We start from the raw sequence: 27,508 nt of genomic DNA, 5'->3' as shown, positions 1-27,508 counted from the left end.
AGAACTGAGGGGGTTAAAAGAGAGAGCTCAGCCTGGGCCTGAGGGGAGAAGAAGGGGGAGATTTGTAAGAAAAACAATGACCCCACAGGTCTGAAGGGAGGAGGCTGCAGACTGAAGGAGAAGTGATGACAGGGAGCGCCTGGAATGGATGTTTCAGGCTTTAAACCTGTGCCAAGCGGACTGAGTAATGTGAGACCGAGCTTGTGATCTACCTCAACTCTGGGAGAGATCAGTCTGTGTATCAGCAGCAGCACAAACAAACATTGCTATTTTAGAGAAATAAGTGTTATTAATACTAAAAATACCTAACCATGTGTAGTACTTAATCGTTTACAAAGCCCGTTCACATATATGATCTCATACGACTCCCATGACAAGCCAGACATCACCTTTCACATGGGAAAATGAGGCGGCAGTTTTGTCAAAGATGTGCCCCAAGTCAGGAGGGAACCGGTGGACCTGGGACTGGCAACTAAGTCTTCACATGTCTGGTCCAGGGTTCTTTGTGCAGGAATAAAATACAGCCTTTGCCTTTAAAAGGTTTACATTGCAGGAGAGAAAAAACAAAGGCATAAAAAGATAATTAACCACAAATTCCAAAAGAGTGGGGTTCAGCGGAAGGAGCAATTTTAGGGTGAGCTGGAAAGGCTTAAGATGACTACAGACTGGATGGAAGAAAGGGATTACCAAGCAAAAACCACCAAAAACCAAACCCATTACCGTTGAGTCGACTCCGACTCATAGCAACCCTGTAAGACATAGTAGAACTGCCCCATAGGATTTCCAAGGCTGTAAATCTTTACGGAACCAGATGCCACATCTTTCTCCCACAGAGTAGCTAATGGGTTTGAACAGCCGACCTTTTAGTTAGCAACTGAGCGCTTTAACCACTGCACCACCAGGGATCCTTTTACTAAGCAAGAAAGCAGAGAAAGTCAGAGGAATATCTACCCTCCAACCCCTCCCCCCCAGCACAGCAGTTATAAGTGTAATCCATTCACAAATATTTATTGTTGATACTACGTAAAATGCTGAGGAGCCATGGTGAGCAAGATCTACCCTCTTGCTAAGGGGTGTCATCTGTTCTCTTGGAAAAGGGGAGAAAGTCCTGTTCTCAGAGAAGAGATGCCCCAATCTATCAGAGAAACGTAGGACCTTCAGGTTTTCAAAACTTATTACTTTCCCAACATAGAAGAGGACCTTGCCTCTCCTTTGGCAGGTGATGAGAAAGGGATAGAGCTGAAAATAGCTATTTCACAGCAGAGTCATAGTAAAAAGAAAGGCAAGAGAGGTGTGTTTTGCTTCTTCCCCCACAATTTTGTATTTACCCTCCCAACATCCAAGCTCCACTTGTATACTATGCACTTATAGAAAAGAAAAAAACGTGATACGGGAACTCAGTGAGAGAGCCTGCAAAGTGCTGAAACAGCATGCCTGGCAGCTGCTAAAACAAAACTTCAAAGATTTGGATTCTTTGAAAAGTCATCGAGCAGGACCCCACCCACTCCCCCTGCTAGCCACAGCTTCCCTGGGAGCTAGTACGTGTAACCACTTCCGCATGTTTGGCTCTGTTCCCCAGGGCTATAGCAGCTCTATAGGCCACGTCAGGACTGCCAGTGAGGCAGGTGGGGGCGGGGGCAGGGGGTGAGGATAGTTTACTGTAGGGAAGCAAGAGCTCTCCCTCAATACCTCTCCATGGGCATAACTCAGAAAATAAAACAGTAACGCTGGGATCTGCTGAAAAAGCCCCTTCCTCCGAGTTGGCTCGGCTCTGATTGGTTAGACCCTAGTAATACAGAAGCCCTGGGCTTTCAAGATTCCCAAGGCATTAGAACATGCCCTCCCAGCACTACAAATTAGTTCAAGAACAACATCTGTGGTAAATCTCTAGATCTAAACAAAAGAGGCCCAAGATCTACAGAAGACCCTAAGAGAACAATCAAGAATATGCCTTTCTTAGAAACTCATTCTTCGTTATTTTTTAACCCACTGACCAAATTTGGGGCTTTATCACACCTTCTGGGTCAATCGTCTAGCCCTGTACTGTCCAGTACAATAGCCATGAGCCACATGTGGCTTTTGAGCATTTGAAAGGTGCTTAGTGTGACTCAGAAACTGAATTTTTAATTCAATTTCAAATTTAATAGTCACATGTGGCTAGTGGCTACCATACTGGACACTGCTAACCTAGTGAATCATTACCAAAAGTTTGTTGAGCGCTTTGTGCGATTCACTCTAAGGATATAAAGTTGTATAAAACTTGATCTCTGCTCTCAAAAAAGTTACAATCTAGTAAAGAATGTAAGACAAGCACACAAACAACCATAATAAACAGAGGAGAGTGGTTAAGTGTCACAGCACAGGCAAAAAGGATATTAGGATTTGGAGGAGGGAGATGGGAGCCTGACATTGTGCATCCCCCATACTAGGGGACACCAGTAAGTGGTAAGTCTAGCCAGTGAAGGACAGTGAAGACAGAGGAACTACTACAATGAAAGGTAAAAACTGAACATCACAGAAACACATATTCAGCAAACACCGCAATCTATAGTCAACTAACATGAAAAGGCTGCTATTCATAAGGTTTTCACTGGCTAATGCTTTTTAGAAGTAGACTGCCAGGTCCTTCTCCCTAGAAAAGGCTTCTAGGAAAATTGGAAATTGTCAGAAATGAAATGGAATGCATAAACATCGATATCCTAGGCATTAGTGAGCTGAAATGGACTGGTACTGGCCATCTTGAATCGGACAATCACAGAGTCTACTATGATGGGAATGACAACCTTAAGAGGAGTGGTGTTGCATTCATTGTCAAAAAGAACGTTTCATCTATCTTGAAGTACAACGCTGTCAGTGATAGGATAATATCCATACACCTACAAGGAAGACCAGTTAATATGACTATTATTCAACCACTAGGGCCAAAGATGAAGAAGTAGAACATTTTTATCAGCTGCTGCACTCTGAAATTGATCGAACGTGCAATCAAGACGCGTTGATAATTACTGGTGATTGGAATGCAAAAGTTGGAAACAAAGAAGAAGGACCAGTAGTTGGAAAATATGGCCTTGGTGATAAAACACTGCCGGAGATCGAGTGATAGAATTTTGCATGACCAACGACTTCTTCATTGCAAATACCTTCTTTCACCAACATAAACTGCGACTATACACATGGACCTTGCCAGATGGAACACACAGAAATCAAATTGACTACATCTGTGGAAAGAGAAGATGGAAAAGCTCAATATCATCAGTCAGAACAAGGCCAGGGGCTGACTGTGGAACAGACCATTAATTGCTCATATGCAAGTTCAAGCTGAAACTGAAGAAAATCAGAGCAAGTCCATGAGAGTCAAAATATGACCTTGAGTATATCCCACCTGAATTTAGAGACCATCTCAAGAACAGATTTGACGCATTGAACACTAGTGACCGAAGACCAGACGAGTTGTGGAATGACATCAAGGACATCATCCATGAAGAAAGCAAAAGGTCATTGAAAGACAGGAAAGAAAGAAACGACAAGATGGATGTCAGAGGAGACTCTGAAACTTGCTCTTGAGTGTCGAGCAGCTAAAGCAAAAGGAAGAATTGATGAAGTAAAAGAACTGAACAGAAGATTCCAAAGGGCCTCTCGAGAAGACAAAGTAAAGTATTATAATGACATGTGCAAAGAGCTGGAGATGGAAAACCAAAAGGGAAGAACACGCTCGGCGTTTCTCAAGCTGAAAGAACTGAAGAAAAAATTCAAGCCTCAAGTTGCAATCGTGATGGATTCCATGCGGAAAATATTAAACGATGCAGGAAGCATCAAAAGAAGATGGAAGGAATACACAGAGTCATTATACCAAAAAGAATTAGTCAATATTCAAACATTTCAAGAGATGGCATATGATCAGGAACCGATGGTACTGAAGAAAGAAGTCCAAGCTGCTCTGAAGGCACTGGTGAAAAACAAGGCTCCAGAAATTGATGGAGCATCAACTGAGATGTTTCAACAAACAGATGCAGCACTGGAGGTGCTCACTTGTCTATGCCAAGAAATATGGAAGACAGCTTCCTGGCCAACTGATTGGAAAAGATCCATATTTATGCCTATTCCCAAGAAAGGTGATCCAACTGAATGTGGAAATTATAGAACAATATCATTAATATCACATGCAAGCAAAATTTTGCTGGAGATCATTCAAAAACGGCTGCGGCAGTGTATCAACAGGGCACTGCCAGAAATCCAGGCTTGTTTCAGAAGAGGACGTGGAACCAGGGATATCATTGCTGATGTCAGATGGATCCTGGCTGAAAGCAGAGAATACCAGAAGGATGTTTACCTGTGTTTTATTGACTATGCAAAGGCATTCAACCGTGTGGATCATAACAAACTATGGGTAACACTGTGAAGAATGGGAATTCCCGAACACTTAATTGTGCTCATGAGGAACCTTTACATAGATCAAGAGGCAGCTGTTCAGATAGAACAAGGGGATACCGAGTGGTTTAAAGTCAGGAAAGGTGTGTGTCAGGGTTGTATTCTTTCACCATACCTATTTAATCTGTATGCTGAACAAATAATACGAGAAGCTGGACTATATGAAGAAGAATAGGGCATCAGGATGGGAGGAAGACTCATTAATGACCTGCGTTATGCAGATGACACAACCTTGCTTGCTGAAAGTGAAGAGGACTTGAAGCACTTATTAATGAAGATCAAAGACCACAGCCTTCAGTATGGATTACACCTCAACATAAAGAAAACAAAAATCCTCACAACTGGACCAATGAGCAACATCATGATAAATGGAGAAAAGACTGAAGTTGTCAAGGATTTCATTTTACTTGGATCCACAATCAACACCCATGGAAGGGGCACTCAAGAAATCAAAAGACGCATTGCATTGGGCAAATCTGCTACAAAGGACCTCTTCAAAGTGTGGAAGAGCAAAGATGTCGCCCTGAAGACTAAGGTGCGCCTGAACCAAGCCATGGTATTTTCAATCACATCATATGCATGTGAAAGCTGGACAATGAATAAGGAAGACCGAAGAAGAGTTGATGCCTTTGAATTGTGGTGTTGGCGAAGAATATTGAATACACCATGGACTGCCAAAAGAACGAACAAATCTGTCTTGGAGGAAGTGCGGCCAGAATGCTCCTTAGAGGCAAGGATGGTGAGACTGCGTCTTACATACTTTGGACAGGTTGTCAGGAGGGATCAGTCCCTGGAGAAGGACATCATGCTTAGCAGAGTACAGGGTCAGCGGAAAAGAGGAAGACCCTCAGCGAGATGGATTGACACAGTGGCTGCAACAATGAGCTCAAGCATAACAACGATTGTAAGGATGGCTCAGAACCGGGCAGTGTTTCGTTCTGTTGTGCATAGGGTCGCCGTGAGTCGGAACCAACTCGACGGCACCTAACAACAACAACAATGTAAAGGCTGAGAGTAAATACAGCACCATCCTACACTGGGCTGTCAAGGATGGTGGATGGCCTTCCACTTTCAAGTATCTTCTAGGAGTGCCTCATAAGACTCCTGTAGGTTAGGTGGGGTGAGGAGAAGGATGGGAAAAGAAAAGTTCTCTGCCTTCCCTCTTCTTCCACATCTTGCCTCTAGCCCCCAGATTAAGGAGGGTTCTTGCTGTAGGCAGTTTGATTTTGGATAACTAGAAAGAACTGGATGGAGTCCGAAGGAGAGGCAACAATGACCTGATGAATTGAGGGAAGGGGCCCTAAGCGCAATGGAGAGGAACCAGGTTCCTTTTTTCAGTTCTCTGGTGGGTTTGGTTTTGGTTTTTAGGTTATGAAGGGCTACAAAGATCCACTCTCTAGGAAATAAAATTGTGCACTTAGCCAGAGCTTCCTTTGAATTATATCTTTTAGGAACGAGAGTCCAGTGGATGAGGAGTAGAAAGATAAAAATGACATCTGCTTAGGATAGCAGGGAAGGCTGAAGACAGGGTGTCCAATTCGAGCTGAGTCCTATAAGAGAATGGGATTTGGACATGTGGAGATGCAGGTGAGGAGGAAGATGCCAATTCATTCATTCCTTTATTTAATCCTTGGAAAACTCTATGGAGCAGTTCTACTCTGTCCTATAGGTTACTATGAGTCAGAATCGACTCGACGGCACTGGGTTATTTATTCTTAAGTGACTACTGTTTAACACTTGCTATTTATTTTTAAGTGACTACTGTTTACCGGGAATGCTGGTGTCACAGTGGTTAAAGCACTCAACTGCTAACCAGGTTAGCAGTTCCAACCTACCAGCTGTTCTGCAGGAGAAAGATGTGGCAGTCTGCTTCTGAAAAGACTTACAGCCTTGGAAACCCTATGGGGCAGTTGCTTTGAGTCAGAATCTACTTGGTTTTTTTGGTTTACTGTTTACTGCTTACCAAGGCACTGTGATACACCAGTGAATAAGACATCTTATGGGTGGGGGAATGACAGAAAGTAAACAGTAAACAAGTAGGGTAAACCAAAAACTCATGTCGTCAATTCCGACTCAGTACAAGTAGGGTAAGTACTGTAAAATGGTACATGCAAGTGTGTGCTGATGGCAGAACATACTAGTCTTATTTACGATCCACTGAGTTTGGCTGGAGCTGAATGTATGAAGGAGAATAAAACCAGAAAAGTGGGTTGAGGCCAGGTACAGTTGCTCATCTTGAAAAACAAGCCAAGGTTTTGTTTGTTTGTTTTTAAGACTCTGGTGTGTTAGAAGATTTTTTTCTTTCTTCCTCAAACATTTTGTTTTCATTATCAAAGTTAACATAATATCAATACAGAAATCTTTAGAATAAGTAAAACAAATCGGAAAAACTTAAACTTGAGAGGAAGAAGCCCAATTGTGCCATATTCCCAAGCTGTGTTCTCTAATTTATCCTTGTCAGTAATACAAACAGTATTTTGGTTTCCATCGCTCTGATTTTTTTTTTTCCTATAATTTCTCATTTGATCATGAACTTGGAGGAAAGCAGAAAGTACCATTAGTGATATTTCCTAAACCTTAACACCAACTATGGGACTTTTCAGTATATGAAATGCTCCTTCCCCTCCAAGAAAAATCTCCTTTACAGCTTAAGTCAGCTTTGAAACTCAAAGCATTTTAACTAATACACTATTTCTAACAGAAACCCTCTGCTTCAGCCAGACAGGTTCCCATTCATCGTCCCTTGAAAACGCCTTAAATACCCTTGCACATCAGCTTTCTTTTGTCCTCCTCTTCTTCATGTATCTGTAGCCCAATGTTATCTAGGACTGAATGTAAACCCCATCTTAAACACTCCCTCTGCAGAGCCTATCTTTCCATCCAAGCCTTGAGTACCTTTTCCGAAATGTAAATGCCTCTGAAGTTATATGCCCCTTTTTAATTACTCACTTTGCATTTTACCTGCAAAGCATAAGTAGGCATACAGGACAGCATTCTCTAAACTACCTGGCTCAACTGTCAGTTCCATAGCAGGAATGTGGATCACACTGCTTTAATCCTCTCACAGACTAGCGTCACGTCAGGCACAAAGTAAACGGGCAATTATCTAACATCAGCTTCTTTGCCTATCCAAGCTCCATCCAGCCCTCCAGATTTAGTTTACACTCTTTCTTTTCCATGAAGTTTCTGCCAGCTTCTCCGGCTCTCTGAACCCTTACCACTTACAATATATTCCTTTTATTCAACAATTAAGCACATATTGCTTTATAGGGCTTGCATTAGTAATTTATATGATTATTAAGTTTCCTCCTTGAGGACGGGGACTCTAATATTAATACCTCCTTCAGAGTTCAGGCCAGCGCCTTTATTTAGAGGTATTCAGCACATATCTGTTAATTTTTGGATAACACTGTTATAACAACTACCAGATGAAGCCATTTCCCAGCTGGAACGTCACTTATCACCACTTTCACCTTTCCTCTTTTTCAAATATTTCAACCTACTAAATATTTGGTGAAGAAGATAACAAAACTCTTTTTCGGGAGCTTGTATTTCAAATGTCTGTGCTGGGTTCAAGCAGGTTCTTTCATCTACTCAATTTTCCTTGGTGCAACCCAATTTCAGAAGAACATAATTTGATTTCCTTTAGCTTTGAAGTACATCTCATTTATTAACCCCCTTTATAGTTTCCTTACCTGCTGTGCCAGAAAGCCTGCTATTCTCATCTAAATCCTTCCGAATTGTAGTCACCCGTGTTTTACCTGCATTTCACTCTCATCACAGAAAAACAGTAAAATTTATTTTAAGAACCAAGTCAAACATGGTATTGATTATTGGCTTTGAAGCCAAATTAATATAAGTCTTAGCCTGAAGATTCACAAAAGCCACGAATCCTTCCTTAACTGTCTCTGAAGCATAAGAACGATCCAGTCAGGACAAGAAGCTCTACTGTTGCTTATAACGAACACCCATGCCTGCCGTATGATGCACACATCAATCCCCAAGCACTCATATACGTCTCTCTCCCAAGAAATACTGGGCTCCATATTTAAATGACCTTTTAAGTTCAGCTTCTCTAGTTATTTTTCTTGAGGAGGATTTTAGTGATTTTTAATCACTATTTTAATATATGCATACTTCACAATAAACAAATAACGCAAACCTCAGTATCGTGATTCGGTATTCCTGCTTTCCCTGCTATGATACTGTATGACACTGACCATGGGTGTTGGTCAACTTCATCTAAACTAGGTAGTAAACTAAGTGGTGTAGCAATACCACACCCCAAGCCAAGTTCAATTTCATGTCTGCCTCTTTTCTGGAAAGAAAACAGTTACCAAGAACCTACACCAAAACCAGAACCTATGCTAAAACTTTGTTCTTCAAAGTGGCTGCAGGGAAGAGAGGGTTTTTACTCCTTTTCAGAAGCTACAATTCTATTGCTTACTTTCATAAAAACATAGATACAGGGAGTTTTTTTTTTTCCTTGTAGCCTCTTAAACCTAGGACTTAAAAAAAAAAACAACCACTGACTGTACACTCATGTTCACAGCAGCACAGGTTCACAACGCTCAAGTCCAGAGCATGGTGCAGGGGCCTACGACACTGGGTGGACTCCGCCACACTGAGGGCTTGGGGGGCGGATCCCTTTCTTTGTCCCCCCACCACCCCCCAGGCGACTTTAAGGTTTTTCAATAAATTTTTACAAAAATAAAAACAAACATTATGCTAAGTGGAAGACGCCAGACACAAAAAGTGACATATTATATGATTCAATTCGTATGAAATATCTAAAAAAAAAATTTTTTTTTTTTTTTTTTTATACGAGGTAAATCCTTAGAGACAGGCTGAGGCTGGTGCTGGCCAGGGCTGAGGGATGGTGAAACGGGGAGCAACTGCTTAATGCACATGGAGTTTGATGAACGTGTTTTGGAACCACGTAGAGGTGGTGGTTGTACAACACTGTGAATGCACTGAAGACCTCTGAATTGTTCACTTTAAAACGGTTAATTTATGTTATGTAAATTTTACCTCAATTTAAAACAAACAAACATCGATTTCTTGGTTGTACTTGGTCAATAATTTGCTGAGAGTCTTTCAGCAGACAGAAGGGCAGGAGGAAAGAATGCAATCTTTAATTAAAGGTTCAGAGAGGCCAGCTGGTCTTCCTTCTAAATTCTTGAGTCAACACTAAGCTTTAAAAATGGATCATTGATGTTTCTCTACAGGGGTCAGAAACAAACAGAGAAGGGTTTCCTCACCGCTGTGATTCTTTCCAAGCTCTTTCAAGACTAGTAAAACATGGTCAACTTGAGAGATAGAAGCTCATAGAAAAGCCATGTGAGGAGAATTAAACTAAATTATGAATCTGGCAATTCTGGTATAATTTCCTAATTCTAGAATTATGGATTCTCAATTCAGTTTAGTACATGGAGTTTTGCCATTCAAGACTCTTAAAAACCAAAGAAATCATCTATTTTGCACAGATTACAAAATGAACCTTTAAACAAGATAGGGTCTTGCCTCAAGCAATGACATTGTGCGTGTGAGTTTTAATCCTACAGAAATGTAAGGTGCTTAACCTACAATACTAGGGAGAGGGAAGGAAGCAAATGAAACTGAAAAAAACACTATACTGACAAACCACAAAACAACATCCATTCTATTTTGGCTTGCAGATAAGAAAACAACCACTTCTTTTACTCCTCATACTAGTCCCCGAGTTCCCAAACCCACTTTGCCTGGGCCCTCGCATGAGATCCAGACACCTATCTTTTTAACACATCACCTAAATTTACCAAAATTCCTGGCAATATGCAGAAGCCCAATCATTCTGGTCCTCTTACAAACACCCACGGCACACAGCCCTCTTGGTGAATGAGAAACTGCAGGGTCTTTCATGGAGATTGAACTGATGCAGGGTAAAACCCTGGAGAGGTTATGCATCCAACTAAGTGAGAAGCAGAGGCCCTTCAGACAGAAGCACCAGTCTTTATCACTGGTGTGTCACAGAAACATTTTACTCAAGAGGAAGGAATGGTGAGAGTAAGATTCAGGAGGAGGAAGGGAGAGAAGGGAGGTGAATAGGAATGAAATATCACTTCTTCAGAGCGCTGAACCGGGGCTCTGAACTGGTTTGCCAGTTTGAACCGGTTCAGTCATGGCTGATGAAGTGAAGACGGAACTGACCTGAATTTTAAAAATTTGGGTGATTTGGAACCATTACCAGAACAAAAAAAATTACAGATCGAAGCCCTGGAATGGATACGGTGTAGTGAGCCCTTTTCAGGAGCCTGATGGGTGAGACTGGATTACTGCCAGGACTGAGGAGAGAAATACACATTCAAAGCAGCACAGTCAGCTGTCATCTTGGAGCGGGGCACCACTGTTTCCAACTGTGCAAAATCCGACAGGCAAGAGATTTGGTTGCTATGCAATGTGCATGCTGCCCTTGTTTCCTAAGACGGAGATTAAGTTTCTAGCAGGGCTTTGACCCATAATTTTTCCCATTCAGGTTATGGTTCTGGTTCACCCAAATTTTAAAAATTCAGGTCTGTTCCGGTGTCACTTCCTTGGTCATGATTGAAACAGGAAGAACCAGTTTGAAGCCCTGCTCTGAACATGAAAGGCTTTTTTCTTTTAGTTCCCCAAAGAAGTGGTTTCTTTTTGTGATTGTGCTGTTTGGCGAGAGAGTATTGTTTATGTAACAGGATAAAGTACAAAATTATAAGCTCCAAACTCCTCCAGAGAAAAGCCCTCCCAAAGCTCGACCCCCAGATGGATGGAAAATATGAGTGTTTACTGGCTGGAACAATGAGCTGCAATGAAAATTTCAACATTCAGAAGAAGAGAGCAGAGAGGATGGGCCTGCTAAGTAGAAAGAAGTCATCCTTCAACAAAAGGGTCAAGGGGATCTTGTTAAAATGTAGATTCTGATTCAGTATACCTGGAGTGGAAATGCAAATTCTCAGCAGGGGGCTGAACCAGTTTGAAGTCCTGATCTAAACTAGGCACTAAACTAAACAGCAGTAGCAGTACCATATCCCAAGCAAGTCCAATGTTAAGTTTTTCTCTTTTCTGAAAAGGGAACTAAGAGTTCTCAAAAACTATGAGCGCTGCTTTTGTATACACAACTTAATCTTATAACCACTTAATGAGGTAGGTATTATCTGCGTTTTTAAATGGGGAAATTGTGGCTCAGAGAAGCTAAGTAATTTGCCCAAAATCACACAACATAGTAAGTGAGACCCAGGTCTGTCTAAATTTAAAGCCCCTCCTCTTTCCACTACACCATGGCATCTTTCTTATAGGGGTGACTGGCCTCATTTTCTATAAAGCTAGCATGCTTTTAGAGAAATAAGAGCATTTAAAGGATAAGGCTCAGGATTATTCCCTTACACAGACACAGAGGACAGAAGTAAACTTTTTTTATTCTCACACAAACGTCCATCGTCATGGTTCACTTTGCCTCTTTGGGCACTGAATAACTTTTGTGGAACTATGGAGCTCTCTTTTAGATCCTTACACATCCTCTTCTTGATACTTTTTCTTCTAATTGCCTGTGCCCTAAAATTTAGATCTTTGCTCTATGTCACCTGACACTCTTCTCTAATTGTTCCGTATGTAGATGGTTCCTACTCCTTGGTAGATGTAACCTCTTAGTGATCAAAAACCATGTTTTTTTTTGTGTGTGTGCTTCAAGTGAAAGTTTAAAATTCAAGTCAGTTTCTCATACAAAAACTTATACACACATTGTTATGTGACACTAGTTGCTTTCCCTACAATGTGACAGCACGCTCCTTCTCTCCACCCTGTATTTGCCATGTCCATTCAACTAGTTCCTGTCCCACCCCCCCGCCCCCACCTCCATCCTGCCTTCTCATCTCGCCTCCAGACAGGAGCTGCCCACATAGTCTCATGTGTCTACTGCAGCTAAGCAGCACATTACTCATCAGTATCATTTTATGTCTTATAGTCCAGTCCAATCTTTGTCTGAAGAGCTGGCTTCGGGAATGGTTTTAATTTTGGGCTAACGGAGAGTCTGGGGGCCACGAACTCTGGGTTCCCTCCAGTCTCAGTCAGACCATTAAGTCTGGTCTTTTTACTAGAATTTGAGGTCTGCATCCCACTTTTCTCCTGCACCATTAGGGATTCTCTGTTATGTTCCCTGTCAGGGCAGTCATTGGTGGTAGCTGGGCACCATCTAGTTCTTCTGGTCTCAGGCTGATGGAGTCTTTGGTCAAAAACCATGTCTTAAAAGCTTTTTAGAGCCCACCCAGCACACAGCACTATGCTCAGCACATGGAAGATACACACCCTGGATGGTAAAGTCAGTGAGATCAGGATGACTATGTTGTATTTACTCCTATGTCCCTAGCATCTGGCGCAATGCCTGCCACATAAAACATGCACAGGAATATTTTTTAAAGAAATGAATAAGCTCAGTATTTCCGAGGAGATTGAGAATGAAAGGGTGAGAAGGCAGAGACCTGACTCTCCAGCAAAAGAAGGAAGAAAATCGGGTCTGAAGCCCTGAAGAAACAAACAACCCAGTTGAAAAGCATACAAAAGATCTGAGCAGGCACCTCGTAAAGAAGATATGCAGATGGCAAATAAACATATGAAAAGATGCCCAACGTCATAGGTCATTATGATGTATTTTACTATAAAACTCAGCAATCCTGTTCTTAGGCATTTACCCAAATGAGCTGAAAACTTATATCCACACAAAACTTGCACACAAATGTTTACAGAAGCTTTATTCACAATTGCCAAAAATAGGAAGCAACCAAGTTGTTCTTCAGAAGGTGAATGGATAAACAAACTGTGGTACATCCATACGATGGAATATTATTTAGTGAATAAAAACACGAGTTATCAAAGTACAAAAAAAAATTAAAAGAAGGGAAAGGCATATTAGCTAAACTAGAATCAGAAACTCTGAAAAACCTGTTCCTAGAATTCATGTTAAGCAGAATACCAGACTCTTTATAGTTATCACTGAAGAGTAAGAGGGCAGAGAGGCAGGGTCACACCAAATACAGCCCAAATTTCCCATATGTGGTGCTTCATTGTGTCCCATTCCCTGGCAGAAAATGTGAAGTTCTGACGTGAAGATGTTCCCTCAAGCGTGGAGGCTGGCCCAGCCCACCAGCTCTGGCCATGAGGTCTTGCCCTATTGCAAACAGCAAGAATAAACACACGGCTGTGTTCTTTTTCAACCCTCCCCCCCACCTTTAATATCGAGGAACAGACAAATCCCCAGGTTGCATGTGTGAAAAAGCCAGAGGAGGATAAAAATAATTCAATGACAAATGCTGGAAAAACATACACAGGGGCAGAAGCCAGACATTCGTGGGATTCCCTGACAGCTCGATCCACAAGGAAGGGCTGGACTGGAACAAAACAGGGCCTCAGGTTCCTGCCAAGCCGTCTGAGGCCCTGTCCTTCCCAAATCATCCCAAGCAGCAGCCAAGACTTTACAGTAACCCTTCCAGGTCTCACAAAGAAAACTGCACTACAGACCCACTGAGTGCTCCTCACCTAGAAAACTATCCTCCCTGACATGGTCCAGTCACACGGATGGCCAGCAGCTGTCAGGAGATGACTCTGGACATCAACTCTGAGTGCCTAATGACTCCCCATGTGCCCAGGAAAAAGGCTAATTAAAAGACAACTCGAAGATCTAACTGATCTCTTTGGCTAAAGAAAAGCTTAAATACCCACGTAAAAAAAGTAGCAGCATCTAAAACCTGGAAATAATCACTTTAAGAAAAAAAGAAGTCATGAACACTTGGTACCTGCATCTTGGAGGCTCTGTTGTATAATTCTAAGTCGGCCTTGCTGGGAGGCACACCTCAGCCTTCCCAACATGTGACTGCATTTGGCCCTGGCTACTTTCTCTTCTGGAGAATGGCCTGCAATTAATCTCACTTATTACCTCCGAAAAGTAACAACAGAGGAATGGCTGGCCAAGTCCAACTCCAGAGTGTCTAGGGAGCAGCAAGCTACATGGCCAGGCCTCAGACTGTCTGGGCAAGTCGTGGGCTCTTTGCCTTCCTCTCCCACAACAAAGCTCAAACAGGGACTCCAGACAGACCAGAGGAACCAAGGGATTTGAGGATCTGGGCTGAGCTCACACTGACCCAATGGGAGACGACAGCCCTGAGGCTGCATTTGGGGTGGTTTCAAAACAGCGGGGGAAGAACAAGGTTGTCTGGTGAAAATTTGTGTGATCCATAAAATTGGGAACAATAGCAACACTACAGGGAAATGAAAAATAACACTGTTAAAGAGTTCTCGTGAGTCACCAGTTTTCATTCCTGTGGCTACCAAGTCACTGAATCCTCTGACATGCAGAGATGAAAAGTACAGCCAGCAATGGAATTCTCTTTACATCTCATTACTGTTTACAGGGCAGCCCCTGGTTTAGTGAATTATCAGCATTTATCAGCACTGGAATACACTATTGCTATTGTAAAAGTAACTAGTAAGAGTTCCTTTCATTTACTTAGCACCCACTTCCGGGGAGATCAAAGAGCTTTAAGGGCAATCTACAGGCTCTCGAAAGAGGCCAATTTATATGTAAGTATGTTTACCCAATAAAAAGATTAAATAAATAGCTTAGGGTCACTTAGTGTCAAAACCAGTAATAAAACTCACATTTCTAAGCTACTAAGCCCATATTCATTGAACTCAGTCACCCTTACTACTAAGAGAGGAAAAATAAGAGACTAAACAAATACCCAGAAAACTGTGACTTACCAGATAAAAACGGAAATGGGACATAGTACTGTGCAGAATGCCGGCTGGGGGTCTGGCTGCGGCCCACATCACAGCCCGGTCTGGAAGGACTTCTGAGAGTCCATTTAGGGCTGCTTTAGGGTGGGTTCCTCTAGGAATTTCACCAGGAATTGGTACTCTGAAGGTGAGCTCCCAGGCAGTCCTGACAACCAGGGATTACCCGGGGGCAGGGGAAGACTTCCCAGGGCTGCCCGGGATGGAATGGGACCTGAAAACTGGTCCTTACACTTGAAGAGGAGGTAAGAAGGGGGCTACTGTGAATGTAACTAACCCAAAAAGGAAAAGACCAGGGAAATTCACGTGTGTGTGTGTGTGTGTGGTGCTTTTTGGCTGCAATGCCTCAGGAGTAAACTGTGTAACACCGTGCTCCTGAGCAGTCTGGTGTGGGAGAAGGCCACTCACAGTGCTGAACCCTAGGTCCTAGGTCTGACCTTTATCTTCCTGTGTCTTGGTATTAACAGGTGCTACCAAGAGAAGGCTCTAAATCTGGCCATAATTTTTAATAAAAAAAACCTTTTTGAATTCTATCTACAAGTATTAAAAAAAAAATGCTAAACTCTACTTCCCAAAAATGTGTAGTTTTATCTTGTTTACAGTATGGAAAATGATTGTGGCCTGTCATACAGATAATATATCCAGATTGCGGTAAAAATGTTTTTCCTGGAAACAAGGCTCTGGTTTCATAATGAGTCTATGGAAAAGAAACATCTATGGTATCTAAACAATTTTTTTCCAACTTATGTTTAAGGAATGCATCTGCCCTATATAGATCGAAAGGTAAATCACCAAACAACAGATTTCTCCTGTGAAGAGAATGGTGTGGGAGAAAGCCCGACCTTAAAAATTGCTTCCTCTACATCTTCAACTCTTTGTAATTCTCAGCTGAGATGATGTTTTTTTCTCCCCTGACCACAATGACTGGTGGATGAAAGACACTGTACCAAGCAGAGCATGATCTAATGTGCTTATGTTTATGTTGCTTCCTGGGCAGAGTTTCTGCTTCCCAAATTAGCTCCTTAAGTAATAATTCTAGCGGCAACAACAACAATTATTTCCTCCGACTAGTCTCTGATCACCCCTCCCAAGCTCAGGGCAAGGCAGCATACTAAGAGACTGCTGGGCTGAGGCTGGTACAGCTGCACAGGGGTGGGAACCTGGCGGAACACCTGTCGTGGAACGTCTTAATTTGGAAGGATCAATAGCTCAGGTGGTCAGAGTATTTCATCGTAACACTCACATTTCTCTCCAGCTCATCTGACTCAGAAACTGATTCAATTTAACCCATATTTAATGGCCTCGAAAGCAAGATGTATTGGGAATCCATTTCTTACATTTTTTATAGAGGGGGACATAAAATATGGAGTAAGACCAGAATTTAATACAGTGGTTTCTTTTTTAATTTGGGAGTTGCTTACTTTATGGTCAGAATCTATTTGAATTTTTTCCATTGCCACTTCTCTCAACTATATAAAGGTAATTTCCTTCCCAATTCCCAAATGAACATTGTCCAGGGAAGCTGTTTGGGGTTTAATGATATAACCTAGATGAAAACACAAAAGACAAATATGTCCTTCAAAAGAAAAAAGTCCAAAGTTACTGAAACACAGTGTAGTGTGAGGTATAAAAACAAACTAGGAGACAAGGAAGAAAATGCCAAAGTCAGTACATGACAATGTTGACTACAGGCAAGGACTAAGCAGTATAAATTTTTGCTCTTTCACCCAGAAGTGAATTTACTTAACTGTATCAGAAATTTCCTTTTCATTCAATTTAGCTTAAAACTGCCTCACAAGTAAAACAAGGTCTTCTTACCTAAGGGCCAGAGGATTTGGACAGGCGGGGAAAGGCATCTGCCTTACTGGTGTCTCTGTACAGAACTCAAGGTGGGACGGACATGCTTAGGACTCAAGCTGTCGTCCCTGCGTAGCCCAGACACTAGCTCCACGGCCCTTCACATACCTGCTTCCGGGAGGGCTGGAGTGACTCTCGGGAGCTTGGGGTTCTGACTGTGTTGACCACGTTGGGACATTAGGACTGATGACAGACCGGAGGGTGGGGGGAGTTGAAGCACTGCTCCTGCTTATGACGCCACTTGCCAAATTCAGGTTTGATACCTAGGAGCGAAGTTAGGGAAACAGCCTGATTTTACAGAGTTTGAGAAAAGTATCATTAAAAACATATGGGCAAAATCAGGATCCAGTAGAATCCAGGGGATGCTAACTCATCTGAGCTGAAACAGTGGTTGTGACAAAGGAGCCACTAAAGGTTGGCTTCTGTCCATGAGCAGCAGCAATGAGGGTGGTTAGTGTCACTATAAGTTAACAAGCACTTATTCTGCTCCTGCTATGTACAAGGCATTGAACTATGCCAGGTACGACGAAACACAAAGGTGAATAACAAAAACAGCAAGAATTTACTGAGTACTTATGCTCTGCCAGGCAATATTCTAAGAAACTGGGCAAACTACTTAGTTTTCTGGCCCATGTTTCCTCATATGAAAGTTCTAAATGCTTAATATGTTCTAGTTATTAATAATAATTTTTATAATATTCAAAGAACTCAGTGATTTGGAAAGAAAAGATGGACTGTCAACAAATGGGCACTAACTTCAATAAACAATTTATAAAGAAGGAATACAATTGGCCAATGAAACATTTAAAATTAGTCATTTTCACTGGTAACCACAGAAATGCAAGTTGTAAGATACTGCTTTTGTGTGTCACATTGGTATAAGATAATAAAAAATACAGACCCAATAGTGGCACGAGGTGAGATTAGCTAGGCACTTAAGCTACTTGTGTGACTATAAATCAGTAGAATCTTTCTGGAAATCCATTTGGCAATAATTATTAAAGGCATTAAAATAGTCATACACTTTGATGCTATAATCTAACTTCTAGGAACTATGCTAAAAATAACCACACACGATTAATGACAATGACAACCATAAGAGCAGTTGATATTTATTAGAATTTACTATGTGTCAAAAAAAAAAAAAAAAACAAGCTCTGTATAAATAAGGACATTGCATATATTTTATTAAGTACAAAGAAAAGAAACTAAGGCCTAGAATTGCACAACAAATAAATGGCAGAGCTGGTATTTGAACCAGTCTTTCTACTTCCAAAGCCCATATTTCTAACCATGATAGCATACTGTGAACACATACTGAAAAACAAGCACTGTTTTTCATATTGTAAAAAGGAGAAGATCTAAACGGTTAACAGTAATGTTAAAGAAATTTTCTTCTATCCATACAAGGAAATATTATGTATTCATTACAAAAATGTTTTTTTTGAAAAATACTTAATGATATGGGAAAATGCTGGTATCCTGAGTACCAAAAAGAAAAAAAAAAAAATCGCAATATAAAAGTCACAGTATGAAACTGTATACAGAGTAGATCCACGTTTTCCTAAATACACACATGCACACACACAAACACACAGGTACACACCTTAAAGGACTAGAAATAAAAACCCGAAATATAAATAACATCTATTTCTGAGTGGCAGCTGATTTTCTTCCTTATATGTATCTGTGGAAACCCTGGTGGCGTAGTGGTTAAGTGCTACAGCTGCTAACCAAAAGGTCAGCAGTTCAAATCCACCAGGCGCTCCTTGGAAACTCTATGGGGCAGTTCTACTTTGTCTTACAGAGTCGCTGTAAGTCGGAATCGACTCGAAGGCAACGAGTTTTTTGGTTTTTATATGTATCTATAATTTCTAAGCTGAGTATATATTACTTTTACAATCGGAAAAAAATTATTATGAGAAATATAGATGTGAGGTGATAAGCTTAAAACCTGAGTGGTGGCAATGGAATCAGAAAAGGATGGCTGTACGAAGCATTTCAAAATAAGATGCACAGGGGATGCTGGAAAAGAAGGCAGACAAAGCCGAATGCAGGGTTTTTAGGCTGAGGCACTACAGAATGGTAACGTAAGTCCTCGGGAGATTTCAGTTCCAAGAAAAAGTGTTCGCCTATAAAATGGTTCAGTAGCTAACAATTTTCACATTTACAAATGGAATAGTTCTTGAGTTAAAAAAAAAAAAAGATAAATATCTAGAAATTCTAAAGGAAAAAAAATCATTTTTAGTAACAGTATAGTGTTTCAGTCTTAGCTATAGAGTGTAGTAAGTGAAAACAGTCCATCCGGTGTCTTCTCACCAAAGGACTCAAAATATATATATTTTTGAAACAGCTGTTTTCTACAGGTCAGAGGGATCTCTGATGTCTTTGGAGGCTGTGTTAGGGGACCCTCTGGCTGTGCCTTCAGTGTGGGCCAGTCTTTAGAAGAAGCCCCATGACTCAACCTTGATCTATCATTTCTGATCGCCTTCTGCTTCTACCAGGAGGAGAAGAAAGGCATAGATTGCCTAAAGGTCGGGGAAGATGTAATGGTAGTTTATGGGACTGCCTCTTCTCTGGCCTCTCATTCCTTTGAAGTGCTTTGTTATTCTTCTTCCTATACACTAGAAGTAACATAGGTCAGGTCCATAGACAATGAAAAAGGCTCCTTGTAGGACTGAACACACTGCTGCTCCCACAAAGAACGTCCTCCTTCCTGCCCTGATCTTTGGCCTTAAACATCAGGCCTTTCAAACTAGAAATGATCTTGCAGCTTTACAAAAATATAACAAAGTGAGAAAGGTCTTTATGATAACTAATAGCTTCTCCAATTACTCCTTTAGTCAGTTGTGCCGAAACTTAATAAAGGAGGCTTATTCATATTTTGTAGTGGAACACCAATAAAGTAAGTGAAATGTACATACCACCTTCCTGTGCTTAGTGTAATCTGTAGTCTAGAGACTGGTGAATGGGAAGGAGAAGAGATCAGATTGGGTAAATTTATCTTTTGACAAACTGTCCCTAATTTAGACACCATCATTTTCATCATAATAGTTAACACTTACTGAAGGCTCACTATGTGCTGTGCTCTAGGTTAGATGTTCTTGCATTATCTTGATATGAATCATTTCATGTAATCCTGAGCAATCACTTCAAGTAGGCACTATTATTATCTCCATGTCACAAAAGAAGAAACCAAAGTCTAGAGAGGATAAACAACTAGACAAAAGTTGTCTGACCTCGTAAGTAGTAGTGCCGAGGTGAGAATGGAGACTGTTCAACTCAAGTGTGTTGGTATACTTTTTCCAGGTAATATGGCTTAACATTTGAGTCCTTAGAGTACTAATGCCAGACATTCTGGGTATTATAGCTCACTTACTCCTTACCAATTACTCATGAAGGTAAATACTACTACTAACTAAATGGAGAAACAAAGGCTCAGAAAGGGTAATCGTAAGTAATTTGGAAGAAGGTCACAAAACAGTTGCAAAACTGGTACTCTTGTTTTAAAATTCATTTTCTAGTTTTAAAACTAGTAGGGAAACAATCCTAGTTACCTTTAAGTATTAGAGTTTTGGAAAATGTAATCAGATACAGTCCTCAAATTTGGAAAACAATGTTTATTTGGAGATCAGTTATTCAAAATTATACTAGCTTTTCCTTCTTTCCCTTAAATCTTATTTCCCATTTATAACCTGTCAACCGAGGATATTAAAGAAGCAAAGCAAAGCAAAACCATCCTCAACTGGCAGTTTTGTTTCTTGGTGGGTACGGTAAAAGGTGGGATGATCATAAAACAAATTTTGGACGACTGGTGGGTTTTGATTATTCATGTAACATCCGTTCCTTATTCCATGAAGAAACCAAGAATTGACCATCATTGTGATTTTCTTCTATATAAAAGCAAAGTGTCACTGTTATTTTGAGAGATATTACATGACCACTACTTTAATGACAGACTACATAAGAAATCTATTAAGGCTTCTCGCCTTTTGTTCCAAAAGATGGCTGCTGATAAATAACCTGTCTCTACTAAATGATAATAACCTGTCCCTCTACTTTAAATATTCTATTCTTACCTCTGAGGTTTTATCTAGAAGATGGTGAGTATGCCACAACTACCCTCCACTCTGTCCCCATCCTCAGGCACGCACTGCTAATCAATCACCAAATAATTCGGGACTGACTAGGATAAGTCCTCAAAAATCTTCTTAACATAGTCCATACCAATCAATCAGAAGTAACAAGGGATATGAACCTGTTTCCCAACCCTGCTCTAGAAAAGTGCTGTTGCCCAGATCTGGTTGAGTCTCATGTGCACAGGTTTATCCTTGGCCAAGGTTTGGTCCAAGCAAATCATCTTAGATTAAATGAAGTAAGGAAGATTCTGATCCTTCCTTTCAGTTTCCCATTGTTTTCAGGAAGGACAGACAGAATCCCTGAACTAGAATGGATCCAACAATCAATGTTGGCCCTAGAGCCACCTGCATAGAGATGACCTACCTAAAACCAAACCTGCTGCCATTGAATCAAGTGTGACTCATAACGACCCTAAAGGACAGAGCAGAACTGCCCCATAGGGTTTCCAAGGAGTGGCTGATGGATTTGAACTTTTGTTAGCAGCCATAGCTCTTAACCACTGTGCCACCAAGGCTCCAGGGAATACCTAAAGGCAGGGCGAATCCCCTAGCATTGGACTAGACCTTAATAAACTCTATCAGTCAATTAGGGCTCACACCTGGAGGTTTCTTCCCTGAAAGGACAGAGGGTTGTGGAACATGGCTGTCACCAGGCTCTATCTATCTCTACATTTCTGTTTGAAATGATAAAACCAGGTTTGATCAATAAAGAGAAAGAGACAAATGGCATTTATATGTACCTGATTTGGAAGAATAATTAACATTTCACTGCTAAGGATTTTAAATACGGACAGTCTTACAGCACATAAAGACATAGCGCCACTCGCAAACCACTGGCTCATCATTTTAGTTCATAGTATTAGAGTGTTAAAGTAGAGATCAGAACCATGGGGTCAGTTGTCTTCTCTGGGCCATACTAGAGTCTATGCTACTAAATCTAGGCTGGCCAGCTCACAGGTTCATACTACTGATCACAAAGGGCTCTGGAAGACAGGGATAGTTTAATTAAAACCTATTTTAATTATTGGAACCATGACTCAAAGAACATGCCGTACTGTAATGGGAATGAGCATCTTTATGTGCAAAAACGCAGTATAAACATACAAGAACCTTATTTTATATTTGGACCTATAAAATGTTTTACCATAATCAACTTTTATGCAAATGTGATACCTTTTGGATTCCACTAAGAATAACAACATAATTTTATTAACCCTAATGGTAGTTAATTCAATGGACAGTTTGTGCCAAGCACGTTCTATGCATATTAGTACACACACACTCATTTAATCTTCTAAACAACTGTTAGATAGATGCAATTCTTGTCCTCATTTTATAGATGAGGAAGCTGAGGTTTAGAGGTCAAATAATTTGCTCAAGAACAAATAATTGTAACCGGAAGTGCCTGGATTCAATTCCTGGTCTCTCCGATGCAAAGTCTATCTTGTAGTTTTAACCACTGTGTAGCTCCTACTGCCTTGTGTCACTGAGCCTTGCAATTTAAAATATGGTCTGTGAACCAGCAGTGTCAGCATTATCTGGAAGTGTGATAAAAGTGCAGAATCTCTGCACCAATGTTCACTGAAGCGTTATTCACAACAGCCAAAAGGTGGAAACAATCCAAACGTCCATCAACAGATGAACCGCTAAACAAAATGTGGTATATCCGCACAATGGAATATTATTCAGCCATAAAGAGAAATGAAGTTCTGACATATGGTACAACATGGATGAACCTTATGGTAAGTGAAATAAATCAGACACAAAACGACTACTGTATAATCCCATTTATATGAAATGTGCAGAATAGCTAAAGGGAAAGAAAAATTTATTATTGGTTACCAGGGACTGGAGGGAGGAAAGAATGGGAAGCTAACACTTAAGGGGTATTGAGTTTCTGTCTGGGAGGATGAAGTATTCGGAAATGGATCATGATGACGGTTGTACAACATGGTGAACGTGATTAATCACACTGAATTGTACAGTGAAAAATGGCTAAAATGGCAAAATTTGTTACATATACTTTACCCCAATTTTTTAAAATGTAGAATCTCAGCCCACCCCCAGACCTAGTGAATCAAAACATGTATTTAACAAGATTCATAAGTAATTTATCTGCATCTTCAAGTTTGAGAAGTAGTTGCTATAGGGATGGTAGAAAAGGAAAGGAGAGAAGAGATGAGAGGAACCATTCAAGGCTTCCTCTCCTCCACAAAGCTTAAGGGATCTTTCAAAAAACAGCAGAAATCCCTCGATGGGGTGAGGAACAAGATCTATAACAACAAAGGGGGGGTGATAGAAAAAAATAATTCCATCAGGAACTTTAAGGGGTTAATATTTCTCAGTGTTGTTCAGAGGCTCAAACATTAAAATGAGTAATCATTAAATGTGCCCAGGATGCAAAAAGTGGGTAGAACAGTTTAGAACAAGTTTCAAAAAATTCCAAGTCTACTTGTCATCCTATCATGAGAAAGAGTGGTTATTTTTTTTTTTAAAACCAAGACATTTAAGCCTAAAAGCAACCTGCTTGTTCATGCTCCTCCACCCCTGCCTTCCGCTGGCTGGTCAGCTAAGCGAATGAGTGCCTGTGGGAAATCTGGTCACGGGGCCCTCCCACCACTAAGCCTTGGTGCCTGTTTGGCAGATGTTTCACCTCTCGCTTTCCTCCTCCTTCCTCTCTTCCTCTGCTTTCACTCTTCTGGAGGTGCTTATCCAGATGTTCCACTCCCCTTCCCTACCCCATGTCCATTGCCATGGTGACCTCAGTGCATTTTGTCTTTTAGGACCAAAACACTGTTTATTTTAGGGCCAGCCTTCCGAATAAGGCAGGTGAGCAAATATCTGAATGTGTGGGGTAGGGACACATTGCATGCATTCCATCTAGACAGGTGTTTAAATTACAGCAGGAATAAATACAGGAGATGGATTGAAAAGGGGGTAGAGAAACAGAGAGGGAGGCCAATTTCCGGCTCTGGCCCGCCCAAGTGTTACTGCTTGTTACTGCTGTTTGCTAAAGTAGCGCTGCTGCCAGTGCTATAATTAAAATATGACGGTAATGCCCTGATGGAGTCCCAGAATGTACCCACCACCCACCCAGAACATAACCTTTGGTATCCAGAGGGTCTGGGGACAGGCCTAACTAGTTCACTGGTACTTTTGTTGGCTTGCCCTAAAATGCTTCAGTCCTGGATGTTCCAAAGATGTCCAAACCTCAAAGACAATTCAATAAATATTTGCCACATTGCTTATCACAGGCCAGGTCTTGGATAAAGTCCTCAGGGTTTATACAGATTAAAATGTGGCCCCTGCCCTCTAAGCCACCGAGGAATTTACGACCTAGTAGGTGAGACTGGCCACCTACACAATAGCAATATTTAAGGCCTCCAGAATGTGGTAACTGCCGTAATGAAAGTGCTCAAATGGTTAAGCATTCAACTACTAGCTGAAAGGTTGGCGTTTTGAACCCAACCAGAGGTGTCTTGGACGACAGGCCTGATGATTTGCTTCCAAAAGGTTGCAGCCTTGAAATCCTGTGGAGCAGTTCCCCTCTGCACGCATGGGGTCACCATGAGTCAGAACCGACTTGATGGCAACTAACAACAACAACACAGAGATTCAAAGAAGGCATCTGAGCTGGGCCTAAAAAGATAGGTAAAAGGGTGGGGGTGGGTTTCCTAGGTGGAAAGAAAAAGGATCCATAAAAATGCAGAGGCAGGTAAGCAGGAACGATGTCTGGTAAACCGAGATAGAAAGTAGTCTAATTTGACTAAAGCTCAGAGCAATAAAAGAAACAGACAGAAAAACAGCTTGGGGAGGTCCCTGAACAGCAGACTAATGACTCTGACCTTGATCTAGTAGACAATCCAAGTCTGATGAGGCGTTCTCAGCAGAGAAGTGCTGTATCAGGACTGTGGCTTAGGTAGGTAAATCTAATATTGTTAGATTTTTTGTGGGATGGGGCTAATAAGGAAAGCTCTGATCACTTAAGATCTGAACAACAGTCAGGGGAGAGGTAAGAAAGCTGGGATGTAGGACATGTTATTGTTGGTCTCCTCTCATTCCCTTCCCAAGCTAAGGAAGAGTGCTGGGCACTGGAACTGAGAATATGGTTTGTAATCGGATGATAAGAACTTGAGTTCAGGTGTCATGTTTTCTTCTTGGATCTGTCGTCTTTCTGACTGCATCTTCCCATGCAGGTAGCCGGGCAAGACGGAGCTGCCTGCCATTTAAGGGAAGGTTGAAGAATGGGCAGCTTAGGCCAGCTTCGCTCTAGGGCCTTATGGGAAAATGTGCTTTTCCTTAGATTTATCCTTCCGTGTGTCTCTTTAACAGTCAAATGGTTTGAGAATCCAGAATGGGGGGCAGCCCTGTGGGGAAGGTGCCTCGGAGGCCAGTTAGATGGTGTCAGTCTAGGCTTTAGGCCTGGCGTGCAAATAGGACATGGGATCACACATGGTCTAGTCTAGCCCATGTCACCAAAGCTAGGGGTTCCACTCAGGGGAGTTTGGAGCCAAAAATCTTACTGGAATAAACATGATGCTTTTTGTCTAGAGGATCTTCCCTGGGCATCTCCTCCTGAACCACAAGGTCGTGACTATAGAATCCTGGATTCCAGCCAGATTTCTCTCTGGATCAATGTTTAACATCCATGTCTGCAGTAACTTCCACCAACCATGGAACAACAAAACCAGACAAACTAACATTTAAAGATGGCTGGGTTTTAGTGGATGTCTGAAAAGACAACACAAGCTAATAAAATAAGAATGCATGTATTCACTGTGAGTCCTCCAGTCCTCTACCAGATCACTGACAGCATCAGCATCTGTATGTATATGTTCTAGCCTATGTGTTGTTGCAGTCCCTGAAGGACAAGGCACTCTCCACTCATCACAAACTATAGAAGTCTACATTTTTAAAGGTATGGCTGGTCTGCAAATGTAGTGGCAAAAACCATCCACTGACTGGGGCCTGTAAGTTTTCACATGACTTTTACTGTTCTTAACACAGTACCAATCATTGCCATTTGAGAAAAATACAACTAGAAAATACATGGGTACACACACATACACATCCATCCAGCCATTCATCTATCTATCAACTTATATTTATATCTGTTCTGTATTATGATTGTAAGTTTATTTGCCTATCTTTCGTCACAAATTACAAGCTCCTAGAGGACACGGGGAGCCCTGTTGGTGCAGTGATTAAGAGCTTGGCTGCTAACCAAAAGGCTGGCAGTTTGACAGTTCAAATCTACCAGCTGCTCCTTGGAAACTTTATGGGGCAGTTCTACTCTGTCCTATAGGGTTGTTATGAGTTGGAATTGACAGCAACAGGTTTGCTTTTGGTTAGAGGGCATGGACTATATCTTAATTCACTGTTCTATCCCCAGAGCTTAGTCCAACAGGCACAAAAGCCTTTCCATAGAAAATGACTGATATAAGTAAATGGGTCTCATCTGAAGAGATTCCAGAAAACCTTTGTGTCACACACACACACACGCATGCATGCACACACACAGCCTCCAGCTAGCAACTAGTTTCACCGGTGAGCAGAAAACTGATAAATATCACTGGAAGGCTAACAAGGAAATCAGAGGTTCCAAATCACCTTTTTCTGCATCACCTACAAGGGAGGTGCTATCTTGGAGTTAGGGAAAATGAAATAATCAGTGACTAGAGTGCGAGATAAGTGTTGGTACTGTTAGTGCCCTCCATAATTTTAGAGATACCTTCACCTGGTCTGAAGCCTTCGGCAAGCTTCTCAACTGGGTGAAATAATAAAACCAACCCTTTGCCATAGGTGCTTTGACAAAAAGATTTTGCTTCTTGTCTGTAAAATGTATACACTACATTTGTTTCTTCTTGGCACTGAAACTGCAAAGGTCTAACACGCCATTTGAGATTCACTCAAACAAACCTTACGTTCAGTAAGGCTGCTTGCAAATCTCGTGTATCTTATTTTTCAAAATGGAGATGGAATTCAACAGTAACAATAACAGCTTTTGTTGTTGTTGTTGGGTGCCACTGAGTCAACTGTGACTCACAGCAACCCCATGTGACAGAAAAGAACTGCCCTACAGGGTTTTCTTGGCTATAATTTTTACAGAAGATTGCCAGGTCTTTTCTCCCACGGTGCTGCTGGGTGGGACCGAACCATCAACCTTTCTGTCAGCAGCCCAGTGGTTAACCGTTGTGCCAACAGGGCTCCTTAATAATAGCTTATAATGTGAGAAATTGGTGGCACAGCATTCCCAATGCAGCTTACAATCTGGGCATAGGTCAATG

General features: G+C 41.4%; 1 protein-coding gene across 9 annotated transcripts in view; it reads right to left on the bottom strand.

The window, feature by feature from the left end:
• The window catches only part of TTLL5 (tubulin tyrosine ligase like 5), a 333,039-nt gene that overhangs the window by 123,853 nt on the left and 181,678 nt on the right, over nucleotides 1–27,508 (bottom strand). For 8 of the 9 annotated variants that reach the window (XM_049898665.1, XM_049898667.1, XM_049898666.1 and 5 more), the window contains one exon: nucleotides 17,191–17,345. The exons of the other annotated variant lie outside the window; for it this stretch is intronic. In XM_049898665.1, the coding sequence (XP_049754622.1) occupies nucleotides 17,191–17,345 (155 nt within the window). The remainder of the gene's footprint in view (nucleotides 1–17,190; nucleotides 17,346–27,508) is intronic. 9 annotated transcript variants of the gene reach the window in all.

Source organism: Elephas maximus, chromosome 10 (genome assembly GCF_024166365.1).
Source record: "Elephas maximus indicus isolate mEleMax1 chromosome 10, mEleMax1 primary haplotype, whole genome shotgun sequence".
NCBI lineage: Eukaryota > Metazoa > Chordata > Mammalia > Proboscidea > Elephantidae > Elephas > Elephas maximus.
This window is presented reverse-complemented; position numbering and strand designations above follow the sequence as displayed.